The sequence below is a fragment of the Carcharhinus amblyrhynchos genome, chromosome 13, assembly GCF_965287045.1.
Source record: "Carcharhinus amblyrhynchos chromosome 13, sCarAmb.v2.hapA, whole genome shotgun sequence".
Lineage (NCBI taxonomy): Eukaryota > Metazoa > Chordata > Chondrichthyes > Carcharhiniformes > Carcharhinidae > Carcharhinus > Carcharhinus amblyrhynchos.
The window spans coordinates 62,309,582-62,329,096 of NC_137336.1; the positions used below are offsets into that span (position 1 = coordinate 62,309,582).

Here is a 19,515-nt window from a genome sequence, read left to right on the forward strand (position 1 = left end):
AATGCCTGTGAGATCACAAATGACGGTTTCTTCTGGCACCCAGTCAGAGCAAATTGTGGCAGAGTCAGTTTGGCGCTGGATGAGTGAGGCCTTGGCTTTGGGCCCAGCCATGGCCGTGGGCCAGGCAGAGTGTAAAAGCAGCACAAAGGCAGCAGGTAACACACATTGATTGACTTCAGTGGATCGAGGGCTAAGAAAATATTGAACTGCCTGCTCAGACTGATATTTCATTCCGTTTTGGGAATCATCAATTTTATTTTTAATCTCCTCTTTAACATATCTTTTGAATTGGGCTTGAGGTTATTTTTCTCATCTTCTTCTTATTGTCCACATGGGGCCCTCATTGGGAGGAGTGGGGGGTGGTGGTCAATGGAAGTAGAGACATCACACCGGAACTCAACCTGACCCCTGTCTTTATACACTGGGTAGGAACAAGGAGCTATAGTTTTGGTTGATTTTCTCAATCCTTTGCTAGCTGAGGTCAACGATAACATCTATATCACCTCAGCTGGAATTAGCTAACTGAGGATAGAGTTTCAAATTTGGAAAATTATTTCAGGAAAGATATAGCAGCCTCAAAGGGGTATAGCGCAGATTCATAACAATCTTAAAGGACTGAATCTTAGATTTTTGCTGGGTCAAGGTTTCCAGAGATATGTATCAAAGACGGATAAATTGAGTGGAAGTGCAGCCCGTCAGAATTGAACTGAATGTTGGAGCAGGCCCCACAGTTCTGGCCTACTCCTGTACAGACCCCACAGTCCTGGCCTAATCCTGTACAGGCCCACAGTCCTGGCCTAATCCTCTACAGGCCCACAGTCCCGGCCTAATTCTGTACAGGCCCCACACTCTTGGCCTAATCCTGTACAGCCCCACACTCCTGGCCTAATCCTCTACAGGTTCCATACTCCTGGCCTACTCCTGTACAGGCCCCACAGTCCTGGCCTAATCCTGTACAGGCCCCACACTCCTGGCCTAATCCTGTACAGGCCCCTCACTCCTGGCCTAATCCTGTACAGGCCCCACACTCCTGGCCTAACCTGTACAGGCCCCACACTCCTGGCCTAATCCTGTACAGGCCCCACACTCCTGGCCTAATCCTGCACAGGCTCCACACTCCTGGCCTACTCCTGCACAGGCTCCACACTCCTGGCCTACTCCTGTACAAGCTCCACACTCCTGGCCTAATCCTGTACGGGCCCCACACTCCTGGCCTAATCCTGTACAGGCCCCACACTCCTGGCCTACTCCTGTACAAGCTCCACACTCCTGGCCTAATCCTGTACAGGGCCCACACTCCTGGCCTACTCCTGTACAGGCCCCACAATCCTGGCCTAATCCTGTACAGGCCTCACACTCCTGGCCTACTCCTGTACAGGCTCCATACTCCTGGCCTACTCCTGTACAGGCCCCACAGTCCTGGCCTAATCCTGTACAGGCCTCACACTCCTGGCCTACTACTGAACAGGCCCCACAGTCCTGGCCTACTCCTGAACAGGCCCCACAGTCCTGGCCTACTCCTGAACAGGCCTCCCAGTCCTGGCCTACTCCTGTACAGGCCCCACACTCCTGGCCTACTCCTGTAGACCAACATTCTCCTGGCTACCATGACTCCATATCACGGCATACATTTAACCATGAGAGAGACCCCCTCCTGCTATATTAATGGAGCCTGACACTGCTTCAATCTGAGATTGTTTGTAATCAATGAGATAATGCAGCCCAAATCCTCAACTGCCTGCTGTTCATAAACGATCAAGAATTTCATGAATCTGGCCAAAAAGAGCAAAGACTCACCCGGTTCTTAAAGAACGAAGATTTTTTAACTTTAGGGGCAGTCTTTTTCTCCACCTCACACTCATCAAGGGAGAGCATAAACATTGGCTGACTCATCCTCTTCATCGCGTTCTGGTCAAGGCTTTGTTCCTCACTTCCATTCGCCACAGCAAAAGTCAGAGCTGGAAAGGATTTGAAAAATATTAAAAACATCTGTCCGAATACCGGGAAAGTATTTGGAGAAACAACCTCAGTTCTAAGTAAATCGACAACTTCCAGTGGCCAGAATTCTCTGACCTCACTCATGGCTGGCTTCAACTCTGGCCTGATGTTGCTGTCTGTGTGGAGTTTGCATGTTCTCCCCATTTCTGTGTGGGATTCCTCCAGGTGCCCCGGTTTCCTCCCACAGTCCAAAAATATATGTGTTAGGTGGATTGGCCGTGCTAAATTGCCCCTTGTTGTCAGGAGGATTAGTAGGGTATACATGTAGGGTTATATGGAGAAGGCCTGGGTGAATTGTTGTTGGTGCAGACTTGATGGGCCGAATGGCTTCCTTCTGCGCCATAGGGGTTCTATTAAGGGTGATATGAATCCAAGGCCAGGATTTTCTGGCTTCGGCCTGGTGGGGGCCCTCCGGGGGGGGAAGCGACAGGTCAACCAAACTTCACTGACATTCAGCCAGACAGGAAAATCCTGACTGGAGGCCCCTGTCTGGGTGAATGTGAAAGAACCCATGACACTACTCTGGAGAGGAACAGTCTGTTCACTGACCTGACTGATACGTTCCCCTCAAAGTAAACGCTATAGAGCAGATTGTTTGAGGGAATTTAAATCTGGATGGAGATGATTAAAGTGACTGAATCGATTCATTGTTTAAAATAGAGTTAGCCTGAGATCAGGTGATGGGACTGACTGGACAGCACAGAGTGTGACGGGTAAGGGGACCATGCTTAGGAAGAAAAAGACAATTTTGGAACATGTTTCCCAAAGCTCTCCAGCATTAGGATTTTCATCATCCTACGTTCTTATTGATGATTGGTGAAGATTGGTTACAATGAATAGTGAATCTCATTATATCATATCAAATAACAGAATGGGAGAAGGCTAACTAAATGTTCTTTTTTTAAAACTGCAATTCCTGTGTTCCTGATTGGAGAGAATAAAGTTGAAGAGATGGTTTTATTTTTTACCTTGTAGCCTTTACCTAGTTCTCACAGTTTGCCCGCACAGTACCTGGGATTGTTGGCACGGATCTACTGGCAAAGCTCATCTGCTTCAGCACAGAAGCTGGGCGTTTCTCGGCTTGGTCCGACAGGTTGGTGTCACTCCTAAACTCCTGCTTTCGCGACAGCTGGAAACGACAACAGTTACCACGTGAATTAGCACCGCATCACCAAGTGGCAGGGGGTGGGGGTAGTGCGGGTTTGGGGAGTGCGTGGGGTCGGGGCAGGAGCAGTAAGGAATTTGGTCATAACTCTCTTTGTTCAGACAATTAGTATCAATACTAAATGCTCCTAATTGAGGAACAGTAAAGTTAGATACAAAGTAAAGCTTCATTCACACGGTCCTTTCAAATACTCCCAAACCAGATTAGATGGAGTAATTCTCCTCTTCCACTACCCTAACCATTACCGTTCAGGCAGTTACAGCACTGGTTGGATACAGAGTAAAGTTCCCTTCACACTATTCCAAAAATATCTCCAGGGCGGATACAGCCTGGGTTGGATACAGTGTCAAGCTCCCTACACACCATCCCAAAATTATTTCCAGAGCGGGTACAGCATGGGTTGGGTACAGAGTAAAGCTCCCTACACACCATTCCATGAAATACCCCCAGAGTGGGTACAGCACAGGTTGGATATAGAGTAAAACTCTGACTACACTGTCCCATGAAATATCCACACGGTACAGCATTGTCTGATCCTTCTACATTGCACTAACGTGGAGGGCACAGTGGCTAGCATTGCTGCCTCACAGCGCCAGGGACCGGAGTTCAATTCTGGCCTAGGGTGACTGTTGTGTGGAGTTTGCACATTCTCCCTGCATCTACGTGTGTTTCCTCTGGGTACTCCGGTTTTCTCTCTCAGTGCAAAGATGTGCAGGTTCGATGGTTTGACCATGTTAAATTGCTCCTTAGTGTCCTAGAATGTGTAGGTTAAGAGGATTAGTGGGGTAAATAGGTGGGGCTACAGACTGGTTGGGATGCTGCGTTTGACACTCAGTGCAGATCTGATGGGCTGAATGGCCTCCTTCCGCACTGTAGGGATTCTATATTCTATAACTTGGCTTAGCCCCAGTTGCAGAAATGTGTCTCCTACACAGCAGTGCAAAATTTCCTACAGAAAGCAAACTGTGATCTCGGAGTGAGGCTGTGGCCAAACCAATTCCAGAAGGAACTAGCTGAGACCAGGTCAAACCCAGCTGTGTTTTTAAATGTGGCTCGTATTTTTCCTTTTGTTTGGACGTCCGTACACACACCGTCAAAAGAAGATATCAAAGGGATTATGAGCTGGACAACACTGAGCTGTCACTTGGCCCTCAGTTGTACCATTTGTCGAAATGTAAATGATATATTCACTGTTCAATCAGTGATTGGATAGAACACAAGGCTCTTCAAGCCAACACTTCAAACTCACAAGAGGAGAGAGAATTCATCACTGAAACTTTAAAGTACAAATTAAATGAGATGTCAGAGTTCACGCGCCACATTTTCGTACTGATGGTTAAGGAATGAAGGCCCAAAGATATGAGGTTGGCACAGAGCTCCTGATGGTACTCTGTTACAGTGTAGCTGTGCCAGGTTTTGACCTGTAGGAATGTGGACCTGCAGAACATGGAGTGCAGTGTGCTCATCCAGCAGGGAGTACATGGACAGAAAATGCTGGAAAATCTCACCAGGTCTGATCACACCTGCCAGGAGAGAATAGAATCAACGTTTCGAGTCCACATAACGCTTGGTCAAGTCATCTAGACTCGAAAGGTTGGCTTTGTTCTCTCTCCACAGATGCTGTCAGATCTGTTGAGATTTTTCAGCATTTTCAGTTTTTATTTCAGATTCCAGCATCCGCAGTATTTTGCTTTCATCTTAGGAAATGCACGGATGTGGGTTTTTGGGGAGGGGGGGCAGGGGGAGAAGCAAAGAGGGGGTGAAGTGGGGGGGGAAAGGGACAATGATCAGCAGCCTTTGTAGCTCATCATCCACTGGAGTTTGGACTGTCCGACCAGTCCGGGATATGATTTTTCACCAAGTGGGAAGATGGTTCTGTATTTCCTGAAAGCGTATAATTATCAGTTGTATTGGGTTCCAGGAAACCCTACCCATTGGCTCTGGGAAACAAGTTTAGAAATCACCTGTTTAAGAATCACCACAATGAGAGAGAGAAAGAGAAAGGGGAGACATGAAGAGAAATGCCTTTACATGGGGAGCTGCTGGAGCAGGGAATGTTTTGCCGTGAGGAATGTTTACTTGGGAACGTAGAAGATAGGAGCAGGCCATTTAGACCCCATTAATCCTGCTTCGCCATTCATTACAATCATGGCTGATTGTCTAACTCAGTAATCTAATCCTGATTTCTCCCCAAAACCTTTGATCCCATTCACCCCAAGTGCGATATCGATCCACCTCTAGAACACATTCAATGTTTTGGCATCAATTATTTCCTGTGGTAATGAATTCCACAGGCTCAACACTCCTTGGATGAAGAAATGTCTCCTTACCTCCGTCCTAAATGGTCTACCTCGAATCCTCGGACTGTGACCCCTGGTTCTGGACTCCCCCACCATCGGGAACCAGAGATCACCGCACCTGAAGCAGAGATCACTGCACCTTTCACAGGACAAGTGTTGGATAAACATTTATGCAACGGGAGATACAGGGCTACAAGGAGAGTGTAGGACACTGGGACTAGTCACTTCAGTGGTACGATGACGCCAACAACCAGCTCAGGGCCAGCCGCTGAGCTATTTATGGATGAACCATTCTTTGCTGCACTGTGCTTCTTCAGTAACCCTGAGCGGTGTTTACTGGAGATGATGGGGATCTTGACCTCCAGCTAGAAAGCTGACGAGAGCCCTGCGTCACTTCCTTTCAGGAATGTCTGTTGAATTAAGTGCCAATCAGGCAGTTGACAGGACAGCAGCAGGCCTTCCTCCAAGGACCCCGGGGCACCATTGAGAGTTGCCGGCAAGTAAGAGGCCAACAGCTCTACTGAATGACAGCACCACAGCACGAGGCGGTGGCAGTTGTCTGTATGACACCCACCTGAGTCCGAGGATTGTGGATGGAAACAGCCATCCGGGTGAGAAGGTTTGGGGAGTGGGGTTGTGGGAGAATGGGTAGGGGAACAGTGGATTTCAGTGAGGTCCCCAACTGCTTGGTGCCGGGTCCCTCAGACAGTCACTGAGTGTCTTTGCACGTGGGAACTAGTGGGAGTCAGCAAACAACCCCACAAAGGCTTGCCTGTCATTCTAGTCTTTTTGACTAACCAATTAAACTAAATCAAATTAACTGAGGAACTAATTAAAAGGGGTAGCTCCCAAAATAGAAGGGAACTGCCTGAATCAAAAGTAGAAAAGGAACTTAAAAAATCCAACTAAAATGTGACTATAGGGGTCAATAATGCACCCAGTCTCCCCGTGGTGCCCAGAGAGCATGGAAGGGCAAACTCATGTTGGTGTTGGATTAAGCAGCAGTGAGATGAAGTCCTTAAGTGGTAATAATTGGCCAATTAAGGGCCTTCATTGGTTGTTGGGTAGGAAGATGTCCACGAGCCTCTCAACACAGCTGGACTTAATTGGGATAGAGGCAGAAAAGGGGTGTCCTTGTTGTCACCCTCCTGCCAGACCAAATACCCCTATCCCACCACCAAACGTGCCATGGGGGAAGGGCACGAAATTCTGCCAGTTAGCGTCAAGTGCTGCTTACCCGTTTGGTGTCTGAAGGCTCGGCCTTGCTGTCCGCAAACACCACGCTGCTCCTCTTCTGTCTCTTTCTCTCCTTCCTTAGTTTGACCTCACCGTCCTCTTTGATGGCTCGATCTGGAACCTTTTCTTCAGGCTTGGCAATTTGTGGCTTTGGCTTGGGGCTGTCTGGGATCACACTGCCGCAAGCGACAGAGGGAGAATTTGTGAGAGGTAAATTAGTCAGCTGATGGTAAAAACAATAAAATAATTTGATCAGTGTCCTGGTGAACCAAGTGGACGAGGTGTGCATGGCCCATGACATGGCTGGACAATGACTGTTCCAGTCCAAGGTGAGGTGAACTCAAACTGGTGAAAGGGATGTCGAAAACACAACATAGAAAGAGAGCAATTCAGACCTGGAATCATTTTTATATAATGATGTTGGAGACACAAACACAGGTTATTTAAGTAATATGATAGGGGTGGGGGATTGTTTGAGAGGGGGCACATCTAAACCTCCTTTACCCGGGTCAGTCTTGTGAACAATGGATAGTCCTGTAACTTTGCAACAACCTAACGTGCCCTCATTTAATGGCAACAATCGTACCAGTGTATTTGTTCTGGCAAAAAAAACGGTGTGTTTCTCTCTGGAGGAAAGGGTCGGCTTTCTCTCCAGATCTTACCACGTTGTGTCCAAAAAAACCAGCCGGGGGACGGGGCCTAAACACACCAACAGAGCCCGGCTGTGGTGAGTTGGGTGCTATCTTTAAAGGGTGCCAATCAGGACAAAAAAATGACCTTGCCCTCTCATCACCACGGAAGTCTCAAGAGCTGCCCCCTCCCTCTGATTAGAGCTGATGCCTTACCCGCCCCCCCCTCCCCCCCAGCGGCAACCCTCCCCCTGACCAGTCAGTGTCTGCACCTCCCTTCCTGTCAAACATGGGACCCCACCCCCCAGATTCAGCACTGGCACCCACCCCACCTTCCCTTCAAACATCAGACCCATTCCCCACCCACACAATCATTGCCAATCCCTCCCCCTTGAGGAGCCACTGGGGTCTGCCCCTTGGCACTGCTGTGCCAGGGAGTGTAAAGGTGAGTATCAACCCTGAGAATCGCCACGATCGGTTCACATCTGTGTGAATCTAATGTAAACCGTGCCAATGTGACCTCACGTTAGTGCAGTTTGAATATATGGCAAGGAAGGGTGGTTGATAAATGGCAAGAGGGATTAATGACATGCAAATCTATTAAAATATATTTAAATCAGGTTCATGCCCATTGTAGACAAGAATCTGATTACATCACAGGCGAGGGGCGGCAAAACTCAGAAGCCACGATCTCACCAGTGAGATCTGCAACCTACGGGTTTCACTACATCTTAAGCGAGCTCACAGATCGTGACAATGGCCTCAAGTTCCTGCCCAATGTTGATTAAGTTATGGTTATTTGTGTACACTGGGTCAAATTTTCCATCCATTCCCCAAGTCAGATCTTTCAATCCCACCAACAGTAACCTCCCCTCATCGCGGGTTCCCTCAGAGAGCAGCAGGACTGGAAAATCCCATCACCAGCCAATGGCAGGCCACCTCCACCATTGCAAACTCCTCCCCACTATTAATCCTCTGGACATTTAAAAATACTTTAACGTGGATTATTTGCCAGGTTTCTGCAGCACTTCACTAAGCAATTGTTGAGGGCAGCCTTAGGAAAAATCAGTTCCCTCAACCTCTTTAATCCCATAGTCTCTCGTGACGTGGATCATGTAATTGTACAGGCTATGTAACTTTGAGGGACATCACCACTGATCTTTGTTTGGCTTTGACGCAACAAATCCAACAAAATTCCAAGGTTATGCAGGGAAGAGGGGTTAATCTTGGAGTGGTTGATTAAAAATTCATATGCACCATTACCAGGCCCAGGGAAGATCACTATAAAGAGGTCAGGGCCAAGATGACAGGCCCTGACTGACATGAATTAATTCACAAGACATGGGCAGCATGGTGGTACGGTGGTTAGCACTGCTGCCTTGCAGCGCCAGGGACCTGGGTTCAATTCCAGCCTCAGGTCAATGTCTATGTGGTGTTTGCACCTTCATCCCATGTCTGCATGGGTTCCCTTCAGGTGCTCTGCTTTCCTCCCACAGTCCAAAGATGTGTAGGTTAGGTTGATTGGCCATGCAAAATTGGCCCTAGTGTCAGAGGGATTAGCAGGGTAAATATTTGGGTTTACAGGAAAAGGTCTGGATGGGATTGTGGTCGGTGCAGACTCGATGGGCTTCATGGCCTTCTTCTGCACTGTAGAGATTCAATGACAGCTCAAAGTTCGGAACATCCTGGTGTCTCATTATTCACCAAACACCAACAACCTCAAGAGTGACTAAGCAGCATTTTTAACTATCTTGCAGCCTATCTGTAAAATACAGGCCCTGATACTCTGACTCCATTAGTTAGTCTACAGTTAGACTGCACATTCAATCCACACGGTGCAACGGGAACACTGAGCAAACAGAATGTTCTTCAAATGGTACAGAGGTTTGACATTCAAGCTACTAGGAGTAAGTAGGGAACTTGGGAGTGAGGAATGAGTGGGGAGGTTGAGGAAAGCTTTCCTCATCCAAAGAGGAGATCAAAGTGGACAACAGCAATGAGTTTATAGTTTAAGGGACTGTTAGATAAATTAGAGAAAAAGACCAGAAATGGGTGGGGGTAGAGGGGGAGAATGTGGGATTAAGTGATAGGTTGGCTGAGGTAGGAGTGAGCAAGAAGTTGGATAGTGAGAGTGTGAGGGATAGGGTGGGTGGGCGTGAGGGATAGGGTGGGTGGGAGTGAGGGATAGGGTGGGTGGGAGTGAGGGATGAGGTGGGTGGGAGTGAGGGATGAGGTGGGTGGGAGTGAGGGATGAGGTGGGTGGGAGTGAGGGATAAGGTGGGTGGGAGTGAGGGATAAGGTGGGTGGGAGTGAGGGATAGCGTGGGTGGGAGTGAGGGATGAGGTGGGTGGGAGTGAGGGATGAGGTGGGTGGGAGTGAGGGATGAGGTGGGTGGGAGTGAGGGATGAGGTGGGTGGGAGTGAGGGATAGCGTGGGTGGGAGTGAGGGATGAGGTGAGTGGGAGTGAGGGATGAGGTGGGTGGGAGTGAGGGATGAGGTGGGTGGGAGTGAGGGATGAGGTGGGTGGGAGTGAGGGATGAGGTGGGTGGGAGTGAGGGATAGGATGGGTGGGAGTGAGGGATAGGATGGGTGGGAGTGAGGGATGAGGTGGGTGGGAGTGAGGGATGAGGTGGGTGGGAGTGAGGGATGAGGTGGGTGGGAGTGAGGGATGAGGTGGGTGGGAGTGAGGGATAGCGTGGGTGGGAGTGAGGGATAGCGTGGGTGGGAGTGAGGGATAGCGTGGGTGGGAGTGAGGGATAGCGTGGGTGGGAGTGAGGGATGAGGTGGGTGGGAGTGAGGGATGAGGTGGGTGGGAGTGAGGGATAGGGTGGGTGGGAGTGAGGGACGAGGGGGGTGGGAGTGAGGGATGAGGTGGGTGGGAGTGAGGGATAGCGTGGGTGGGAGTGAGCGATAGAATGGGTGGGAGTGAGGGAGAGGATGGGTGGGAGTGAGGGAGAGGATGGGTGGGAGTGAGGGATAGGATGGGTGGGAGTGAGGGAGAGGATGGGTGGGAGTGAGGGAGAGGATGGGTGGGAGTGAGGGATAGGATGGGTGGGAGTGAGGGATACAGTAGGTGAGAGTGAGGGTGGGTAAGAATATCTGCACAAGTCTCTTCAGTTACAACAATCTTAATACATTTGGTTCCCAGAGTGTACATCCCACAGAGGGTAACAAGGTGGGACTTCCAGTCTGAGGTTTTAAAGAAGTAATGAGCAATGGCTGCGGATTGAACTGTCCACAATGAAATCATTGTTTGTGCCTCACCTGTCCACAGTCACTTTGGTTGGCGTGTGGCATTCAGAGTTCAAGGACGAAAGGGAAATCATGGATACTTGTCGGTAGGATCTCAGCATGGACCTCGGTCGGCTTGTCCGCTTGTCATCAACATCAGGCTACAAGGTAAGTTCAGGAAAGAATTTGGGGTGAGAAGTCAAAGGTTGCATTATAGGTCAGCCTTGGTATATTGTCACACCTGAGTCAGAATGTCTAACCCAGGCTGACTCTCCTGGTGCAGTAGTGAGGGAGTGCAGCACGGTTGAAGGTGCCATCTTCCGAGGCTTTACCTGCCTTCCCAGCTGGAATTAAAAAATTCCACATCGCTATTTTGAAGAAGAGCAGGGGAATTATCCTCGGTGTCCTGGCTAGTATTTATACATTGATCAACATCACAAAAGCAGATTATTTGGTTACTGACACATGACTATGGGTGTTTGCTAAGACTTGGACATAACGGAACATAATCACAATCTCATCTCAGTGTCCCTGGCTATGATGCCTAGACAGACGTGGACACATTTGATATGTGTGTGTGTGTGTGTGTGTGTGTGTGTGTGTGTGTGTGGAGGGCGGGGGTGTGGGGTGGGGAAGCTTAAAAGCTGGGCTGCTTGCCTGCCAAGGAGATTCTTGCAACTTTTCTCTGGGACTCTCTCTCTCGGCCTATCTGCTGGTTAGAGTGTGTGTGTGTGTGTGTGTGTGTGTGTGTGTGTGTGTGTGTGTGCGCGCACTGAGAAACAGCAGCCTGGAATTACTACACACACACACACACAAGGCAATAGAATGACTGGAGAAGGGAACTGAAATCCTTCCATTAGACTGTAGAATACCTGAACCATGGAATCAACTATCCATCAGTAGAAATTGACTTTACTGGAAAGAATCGCATTGGTTGCAATTCATCATCAACTACTGTTCACAACTCAACAACTTCAATATAATGTTTTATTTATATTTATTTCTAATCTGTACGAATGCAGATGCATGTACTTAGTTTTCATCTCTCCTTACTTTTTTTTAATAGACTTACTCTATCTTCACTCAAGAAAGCCTGGTTAAATTGCTCCTTTTTTATACATAAACATAACTATGGGGTTGGAAAAGATATCCAAAGGAAAGAGAATCTAGTCACTGGCAGAGGATGGGGATGAAGAAAGACTTAGAGACAGTCATCCCTCCTCACCCGGGTTGGTAACAATTTGGGTGGCACCCCAGCCAGTTGGTTACAGATCGAGGGGTCTCACCCAGACCAATAAATTTTGGGGAAGCTCACCTGAAGTTGGTCATAATACTGTGAATCAGTGACCCAGTATTGGGTGGGGGGAGGTGTTGGATTGAGAGATAGGAACCTCCAGGGAGGGGAAACAGCTCACTCCCTGCACACTCCCACCTTCCTTCCTTACCCACCCTCCAACCCCAACCACCCTCCACACACCTCAGTGTACATATTAAAGGAACACAAAGCAATGGAAGGGTGTTCCTCATCCCCTTCAGCAAAGGGAACCCACGTACCTTGATCCCAGTTCACTTACCAGCTCCCTTAAGCCATACTCCTTCTGCACTTTCATCTTTAACTGTTTGAAACATTCTTCCATCCGGTCGTGGAAAGGCCGAAGATCATCCAACACTCTTTTCCCGTGAAGCTTTATTCCTCTTTCAAGCAGCGGGACCTTGTGAAGAGCAAGAGTGGAAAATACTTAGCACGTTGCTGTTCAAGATGCAGCAGAAGAGATAAGTGCAGTCCCAGCCCTCTTGCCCTGTTCTCTAACTGGCAGTGGGACACTGAGTGAACCGAGCATCTTTTTTTATGAAAGGCCAACTGAGGCAACTGGGATATAGGTGATAACAGGCAAGGCCAGGTTTATTGGCCATCCCTACCTTCCCTGCATTGTGGAGATCACTGGGTAAAAACCCTGGAACTCCTTCCTAACAGCACTGTGGATGTACCTACACCAGATGGTCTGTGGGTGTTTTAAGTTTTACGTTTATTCATTAGGGTCACTAATAGGCTTATGCTGCAACGTAGTTACTATGAAAATCCCCTCGTTGACACACTCCAGCGCCTGCTCGGGTACACCGAGGAAGAATTTAGCATGGCCCAACGCACCGAACCAGCACGTCTTTCAGACTGTGGAAGGAAACTGGAGTACCCGGAGGAAGCCCATGCAGACACGGGGGAACATGCAGACTCCGCACAGACAGTGACCCAAGCCAGCAATTGAACCTGGGTCCCTGATGTTGTGAGGCAGCAGTGCTAACGACTGTGCCACCGTGCAGTCCAAGGGGGTTCAAGAATATGGCATGCCGCCCCTTGTCAAGGGCAATTAGGGATGGGTGACAAATGCTAGTCTCACCAGTGATGCCCTCAGCCCATGACAGAATAAAAGAATGTGATAGTTTGGACGACTTAGTTGTCCCAACATGTTGGCCTTCGTTGTAGATGGGGCCCGTGGTGGGAAGTGGTGTTCACCATTTACATAAGTGGATTTGGACTCAGGAATTGTGAGGAATGTGCAGTTGAAGCATAAACACCAGCATGATTTGTGTATTTCTGTGTTGTAACTCTTCTGTTAGCTTGCAAAGCCACAATAATGAGTCACATCATGAGCAATTGGAGTGATCAGGCCAGGTAGGGAATTTGTGAACAAGTTGGGTTTTTACTGACAATTTGACAGTTTTGTTGGACATTTTACTTTGTGTGGTCTGACCCCCCACAAATCAATACAATTTCACAACCTTTCTTGATGGGACTTGATTCCAGCGTCTTGGTGAACCATCCCAACACCGTAACCACTGGGTTGCCAGCATTTATTGCCCATTCTTAATTGCCCCTTGAAACAGGTGAGCGGCCTGCATTTCAGAGGACTTTTACTACATTGTTGTGGGTCTGCCAGATGGTTTTTTTTTTAACAACAAAGGTTTCATGGTCAAATTCCAGATTTTTATTGAGTTCAGATTCTACAATCTGCCCCACTGGGATTCAAATCCAGGTCCCCAGAGCATTACCGTGGGTCCCAGGATTCCTAGTCCAGCAACAATACCACTGCACCACCACCTCCCCGATGCCTTAGTACTGTAACCTTTGAGTGAGAGATCAGTGAGGATTGAGACTGAATGGGCCAACAGACTGAACTGCAAAAACTAGTTTTAATCCTGAAGAATAGAAGGGCAAACTGCAATCACTGACTGCCACCTAGTGGAGTATGGCTGCAGTGCAGCATGTTATTGTTGGGGGCAAAGGCAGAGCAACGGGGACAACTCATTGGCAGGACAATTTTCAGCTTTGATAATGTTCAAATACAGGCCTAAAATAGAAAATTAGCAAATCTGAGGGGCACGTCCTGTGGAACCATCCACCAGGCCATTTACTGTGAGCCGGTCAGCCAATACTGCAACCGGAATTTTACTACCTTGCCCACCCTGAATTCTCCATTGGCTTCGGACGAGATTTTACGAGCCTCGCCCGAGTGAGGTCGTAAAAATCTCGCTGCATATCCATTTAGGAAAATTATTTTTTGCTAATGTGATTAGATTCCAATGGAAATATTCATCAAAGTCTCCAGAGTCAGGCGCTGCACAAATGTAACGCCAATTGCCTGACCTGTGTTCAGGAAGCGATGATTAACTTCCAGAGCACCAATCCAGAGGACAGATCATTTAAAATAAAACTGTGCTTTTTTCCCCTTTGTTCTTTGAACATTTTAGTCTATTAATCATACAAATATTTATATTCTGGAAAAAGAGGCTATTCGATGTAACATAAAAGAAGACATCCAAATAGTTGGCAAACCTTAGTTACCTATTTAAGCCCTGGTCACACTGGGTTGGTTGAGGATTCCATTCTCAGTCACCTCATTTCAATTGGACACCAGATTTACACAGCCATTTTTGAAGGTAATTTATCCAGACTGTGTATTGGATTAGGAATTCCATATGGAATGTGGATATGGGGTTGGGAATTCTATATGGAAAATGGATATGGGGTTGGGAACTCTATATGGAGAAACATAGAACATTGAAAATAGGAGCATACATAGGCCATTTGGCCCTTCAAACCTGCTCTGCCATTCATTATGAGCATGGCTGATCATTCAACTCTATAATCTGTTCCTGCTTTCTCTCCATATTCTTTGATCCCAAGAGCTATATCATCCTTTTTGAAAACATAATAATTGGCCTCAACTTCTTTCTTTGGTAGAGAATTCCACAGGCTCACCACTCTCTGGGTGAAGAAATTTATTCTAATCTCCTAAGTGATTTACATCATATCTTTAGGATGTGACCACTGGTACTGGACTTCCTACCACCGGGAACACCCTTCCTCATCTATCAAGGCTAGTCCTGTTAGAATTTTATAAGTTTCTATGAGATCCCTCCTCATTCTTCTGATCTCAAGCAAAAATCATCCTAACCAACTCAATCTCTCCCCAGATGTCAGTCCTGCCATTGCAGAAATCAGTCTGGTAAACATACATTGCACTCCTTGTATAGCAAGAACATCCTTCCTCAGATAAGGAGATCAAAACTTTGCACAATATTCCAAGTGAAAACTCATCAAGACCGTGTATAACTGCAGCAAGACACCCTTGCTCCTGTACTTGAATCCTCTCACTATGAAGGCCAACATTTGCCCTCCTCACTGCCTGCTGCATCTGCATGCTTACTTTCAGCTACTGGTGTACAATGACACGTTCCCCTCTCTCAATTTATAGATAGCCATTCCAATAATAATTTGCTTTTCTTTTTTTGCCATCACAGTGGATAAACTCATATTTATCCACACTATACTGCATCGGCCATGCATTTGCCTACTGACTCAACTTGACCAAATCACACTGAAGCATCTCAGCATCCTCCTCACAGCTCACCCTCCCACCCAGCTTTGCATCATCTGCAAATTTGAAGATATTACATTTTGTTCCCTCATCTAAATCGTTAATATATATTGTGAATAGTTGGGGTCCTAGCACTGATCCCTACAGTATCCCTCTCGTTACTGCCTGCCCTTTGGAAAATGACCCATTTATTCCTACTCTTTGTTTTCTGTCTGCCAAGCACTTTTCCTTCTATCACAATATATTATTCCCAGTCTCATGTGCTTTAATTTTACATGCTAACTTCTTATGTGGGACTTCGTTGAATACCTTCCAAATAAACCATATCCACTGCACCCGCCCCCCCATCAATTTTATTAGTTACTTCCTTGAAGAATTCCAGTAGATTTGTCAAGCGTGATTTCCCTTTCTAAAATTGACACTGACTCGATCCAGTACTGCCACTGTTTTCCAAATACTCTGCTATCAAATCTTTTATATTGGACTCTCGCATTTCCCCCACTACCAATGTCAGACTGACTGGTCTATAATTTCCTATTTACTTTCTACCTCCTTTTTTAAATCATTAGATAATCCCCAAACTTTTCCAGAGTCTATAGAATCTTGAAAGATGACCACCAATGGCATCCACTATTTCTAGGGCCACTTCCTTAAATACCCTGGGAGGTAGATTATCAGGCCTTGGGGATTATCGGCTTTGAATCCCATCAACTTCCCCACACCATTTCCCTACTAATAATATTTCCTCAGTTCTTCTCTCTCACTAAACCATGTGTTCCCCAACATTTCTGGTATGTTATTTGTGTCCTTCTTCGTGAAGACAGAACCAAAGTATTTATTTGATTAGTCAGCCATTTCTTTGTTCCTCATTATAAATTCCCCTAATTCTGACTATAATCTTATTATTTCTGATCTACATTTATCTTTCCTAATCTTTTTTCTTTTCACATATCTATAGAAACTTTTACAGTCAGTTTTCAATGTTTCCCACAAGCTCACTCCATACTCTATTTTATCTTAATCAATCCCTTTGCCCTCCTTTGCTAAATTCTAAACTCCTTCCAATCTGCAGGTCTGTTGTTTTTTCTAATCAATTTGTATCCTTCTTCATTGGATCTAAGAGTATCTCTAATTTCCCCAGTTAGATATGGTTTGGCCACCTTTCCCATTTAACTTTTGTGCCAAACAGGAATAAATAATTGTACTCTTTGAATGTTTGTCATTGCCTATCCATCATCATGCATTCTAAGTAATGTTCCCCAATCTGTTGTAACAAACTCACACCTCATACCTTCATAGATTCCTTTATTTAGATTCAGGACCCCAGTCTCAGAAATAACAAATGTCATTTTCCATCTTGATGAGTAATTCTATCATATTATGGTCGCTCAACCCCAAGGGTCATCTCGCAACTAGATTGCCAATTATTCCTTTCCCATTACATAGTAGCCAGTCTAGGATGGCCTGTTCTCGAATTGATTCTTCAATATATTAGTCCAGAAAATCTGCCCACACACACTCCAGAAATTCCTCCTCTAAGGCATTGTTACTAATTTGATGTGCCCAATCTATTTGTAGATTAAATTCACCCATAATTACAGATGTTCCTTAATTGCATGTGTCTCTAATTTCCTGTTTAATGCCCAACATCACTACTATAGTTTGAGTATCTATATACAACCCGCACTAATGTTTTAGTTGGCGTTTCTCAGCTCTACCCATAAAGATTCCATATTGTTGGAACTAATATCTTTCCTCACTATTACTTTAGTTTAGTCTTTAAGCAGCAATGCAACCCCACACCTTTTCCTTTTTGTCACTCCATCCTAAAGAGTTAAAAGTTAAAGTTTATTACTTAGTCACAAGTAGACTTGCATTCACACTGTAACGAAGTTACTGTGAAAATCTCCTAGTCGTCACACTCCAGAATTTAGCATGGCCAATTCACCTAACCTGCACAACCTGCACTGTGGGAGGAAACCAGAGCACCTGGAGGAAACCCACATAAACACAGGGAGAACATGCAAACTCCACACAGACATTGACCCAAGCCGGGAATTGACCCCGGGTCCCTGGCACTGTGAGGCAGCAGTGCTAACCACTGGGCCGCCCCTGACTGAATAATCAGTTCCCATACCTGGAAATTCTGCAGCCATGTCTCTGTAATCCTGACCTTATCATACCCATTCACACCTATTCATTCATCTCTTATATTGAGAATGCTCCATACATTAAGGCACAAAGCCTTAAGACTAGGCTTTTTATCATGACTTGTCCCATTTCCATTATTTTTCACTAAGACCTTGTTTGACTCTCACCTTTGATTTCTCTGCCTATTACTTTTCTTATTCTCCTTTCTGTCTTTTGTTCTTGTTTGTGTTTCCTCTTCCTCTGAACCTTACGTAGGTTCCCACACACCTGCCATTTTAGTCTGAACCCTCTCCAATCACGCTATCAACTGTGCATGGGTTTGGGAATTCTACAAGGAGAGTGTATATGAAGTTGGGAATTCTATACAGAGGCTGTGAATCGATTTGGGGATTCTATAAGGAAAAATCATATGTGCTTTGGGATTTGATATGGAGAGCGTGAATGAGTTTGGGGATTCTATATGGCGAGTGTACATGGGGTTGGGTATTTTATATGGAGAGTGTATATGGATTGAGGATTGTAAACGGAGAGTGTCTATGGGTTTGTGAGTTCATATTGAGAGTGTATATGGATTTGGGGATTCTAAATGGGGAGTCTGGGTGGATTTGGGATTCTATATGGCGAATGTATATGGTATTTAGCGGTCTATATGGAGAGTTAAAAAGATTTGAGGACCCCATATGGAGAGTGTGAATAGGTTTGCAGATTCTGTATTGAATTGGAACCTTTATATGAAAAGTATGAACTGATTTAGGGATTGTATATGGAGAGTGTGAATTGGTTCAGTGATTGTATATGGAGAGTGTGAACTGGTTCAGGGACTGTATATGGAGAGTGTGAACTGGTTCAGGGACTGTATATGGAGAGTGTGAACTGGTTTTAGATTGTATATGGAGAGTGTGAACTGGTTCTCAGATTGTATATGGAGAGTGTGAACTCTATAGCGATTATATATGGAGAGTGTGAATAGATTTGGGGATTCTATTTGGAAAGTGTATTTGGAATTGAGGAATCTAAATGAAAGTGTGAATAAAATTGGGAATCGCGTATGGAGAATGTGGATGGGTTTGGGGATTCTATATTGAGTTGGGAACTCTAAATGGAGAGTGTGAACTGGTTCAGGGATTGTCATAGAGTCATACAACACAGTAAAGGCCCTTCAGCCCATCAAGCCTGCATCAACAATATGTACCACTAAGGTCGCGCTAATCCCATTTTTCTGCACTTGTCCCATATCCTTGAATGTTAATTGAATCTAATGCCTGGGAACCAGTTTAAGTTAGATTTCTAATTAAGTCATTGTAGCTGCAAACAAGCTGTATCAGCCATGTTTTAAAACTAGAAGTAAAACTTACCTTCTTCCAACCCAAAGAACAACATTTAGTTAATTGTGGAATTCAAGAAGACTAGACTTCAGAAAGATATGCATATGGAGAGTCTGTATGGGTCAAGGTGTTGTGATTCTATATGCAGACTGTATATATGTGCTTGGGTGTTAAGATTCTAAATAGTGTTTGTGAATTGCTTTGGGGATTCTATATAGAAAGCAAGTCTGAATGCGATAGGGATTGTATATAGAGAATGTAAATGGGTTTGGGATTTTTGATTCTGTACAGTCTGTGATCAAAGTTTTGTTCTTACCTGCCAAGCTATGAGATCCTTGAGATGAGTCAGTTTATCCCAGTCTTCTGGGTGCTGTTGTGAATAAGCCTCTGTGAAGAAAGCCTGAAAACATTGAACAATTAAACACATGAGTTAAGGCCAAACATCCTGTTCTGCTTAAATAATTGCCCTGACTGACAGCCAGAGATAAAGTGTCTGCAGTTTGTTTTTGTTCAGACAAACTGCCAATTTGTTGGCATTTCTCTCTCAGAATGAAAATAAACCAAGTCTTTTTTTTAAATTTCTGACAGCAGAAGAAGAATCTT

At 45.8% G+C, this 19,515-nt stretch overlaps 1 protein-coding gene across 2 annotated transcripts in view; it reads right to left on the reverse strand.

Annotated features, from left to right (window-relative positions):
- The window catches only part of LOC145351949 (dedicator of cytokinesis protein 2-like), a 595,946-nt gene that overhangs the window by 2,011 nt on the left and 574,420 nt on the right, over positions 1–19,515 (reverse strand). For both annotated transcript variants that reach the window (XM_080201765.1, XM_080201764.1), the window contains 6 exons: positions 19,229–19,312; positions 12,134–12,271; positions 10,593–10,720; positions 6,701–6,875; positions 3,010–3,127; positions 1,798–1,958 (listed from right to left, as the gene is read on the reverse strand). In XM_080201765.1, coding sequence (XP_080057891.1) covers positions 1,798–1,958; positions 3,010–3,127; positions 6,701–6,875; positions 10,593–10,720; positions 12,134–12,271; positions 19,229–19,312 — 804 coding nt within the window. The remainder of the gene's footprint in view (positions 1–1,797; positions 1,959–3,009; positions 3,128–6,700; positions 6,876–10,592; positions 10,721–12,133; positions 12,272–19,228; positions 19,313–19,515) is intronic.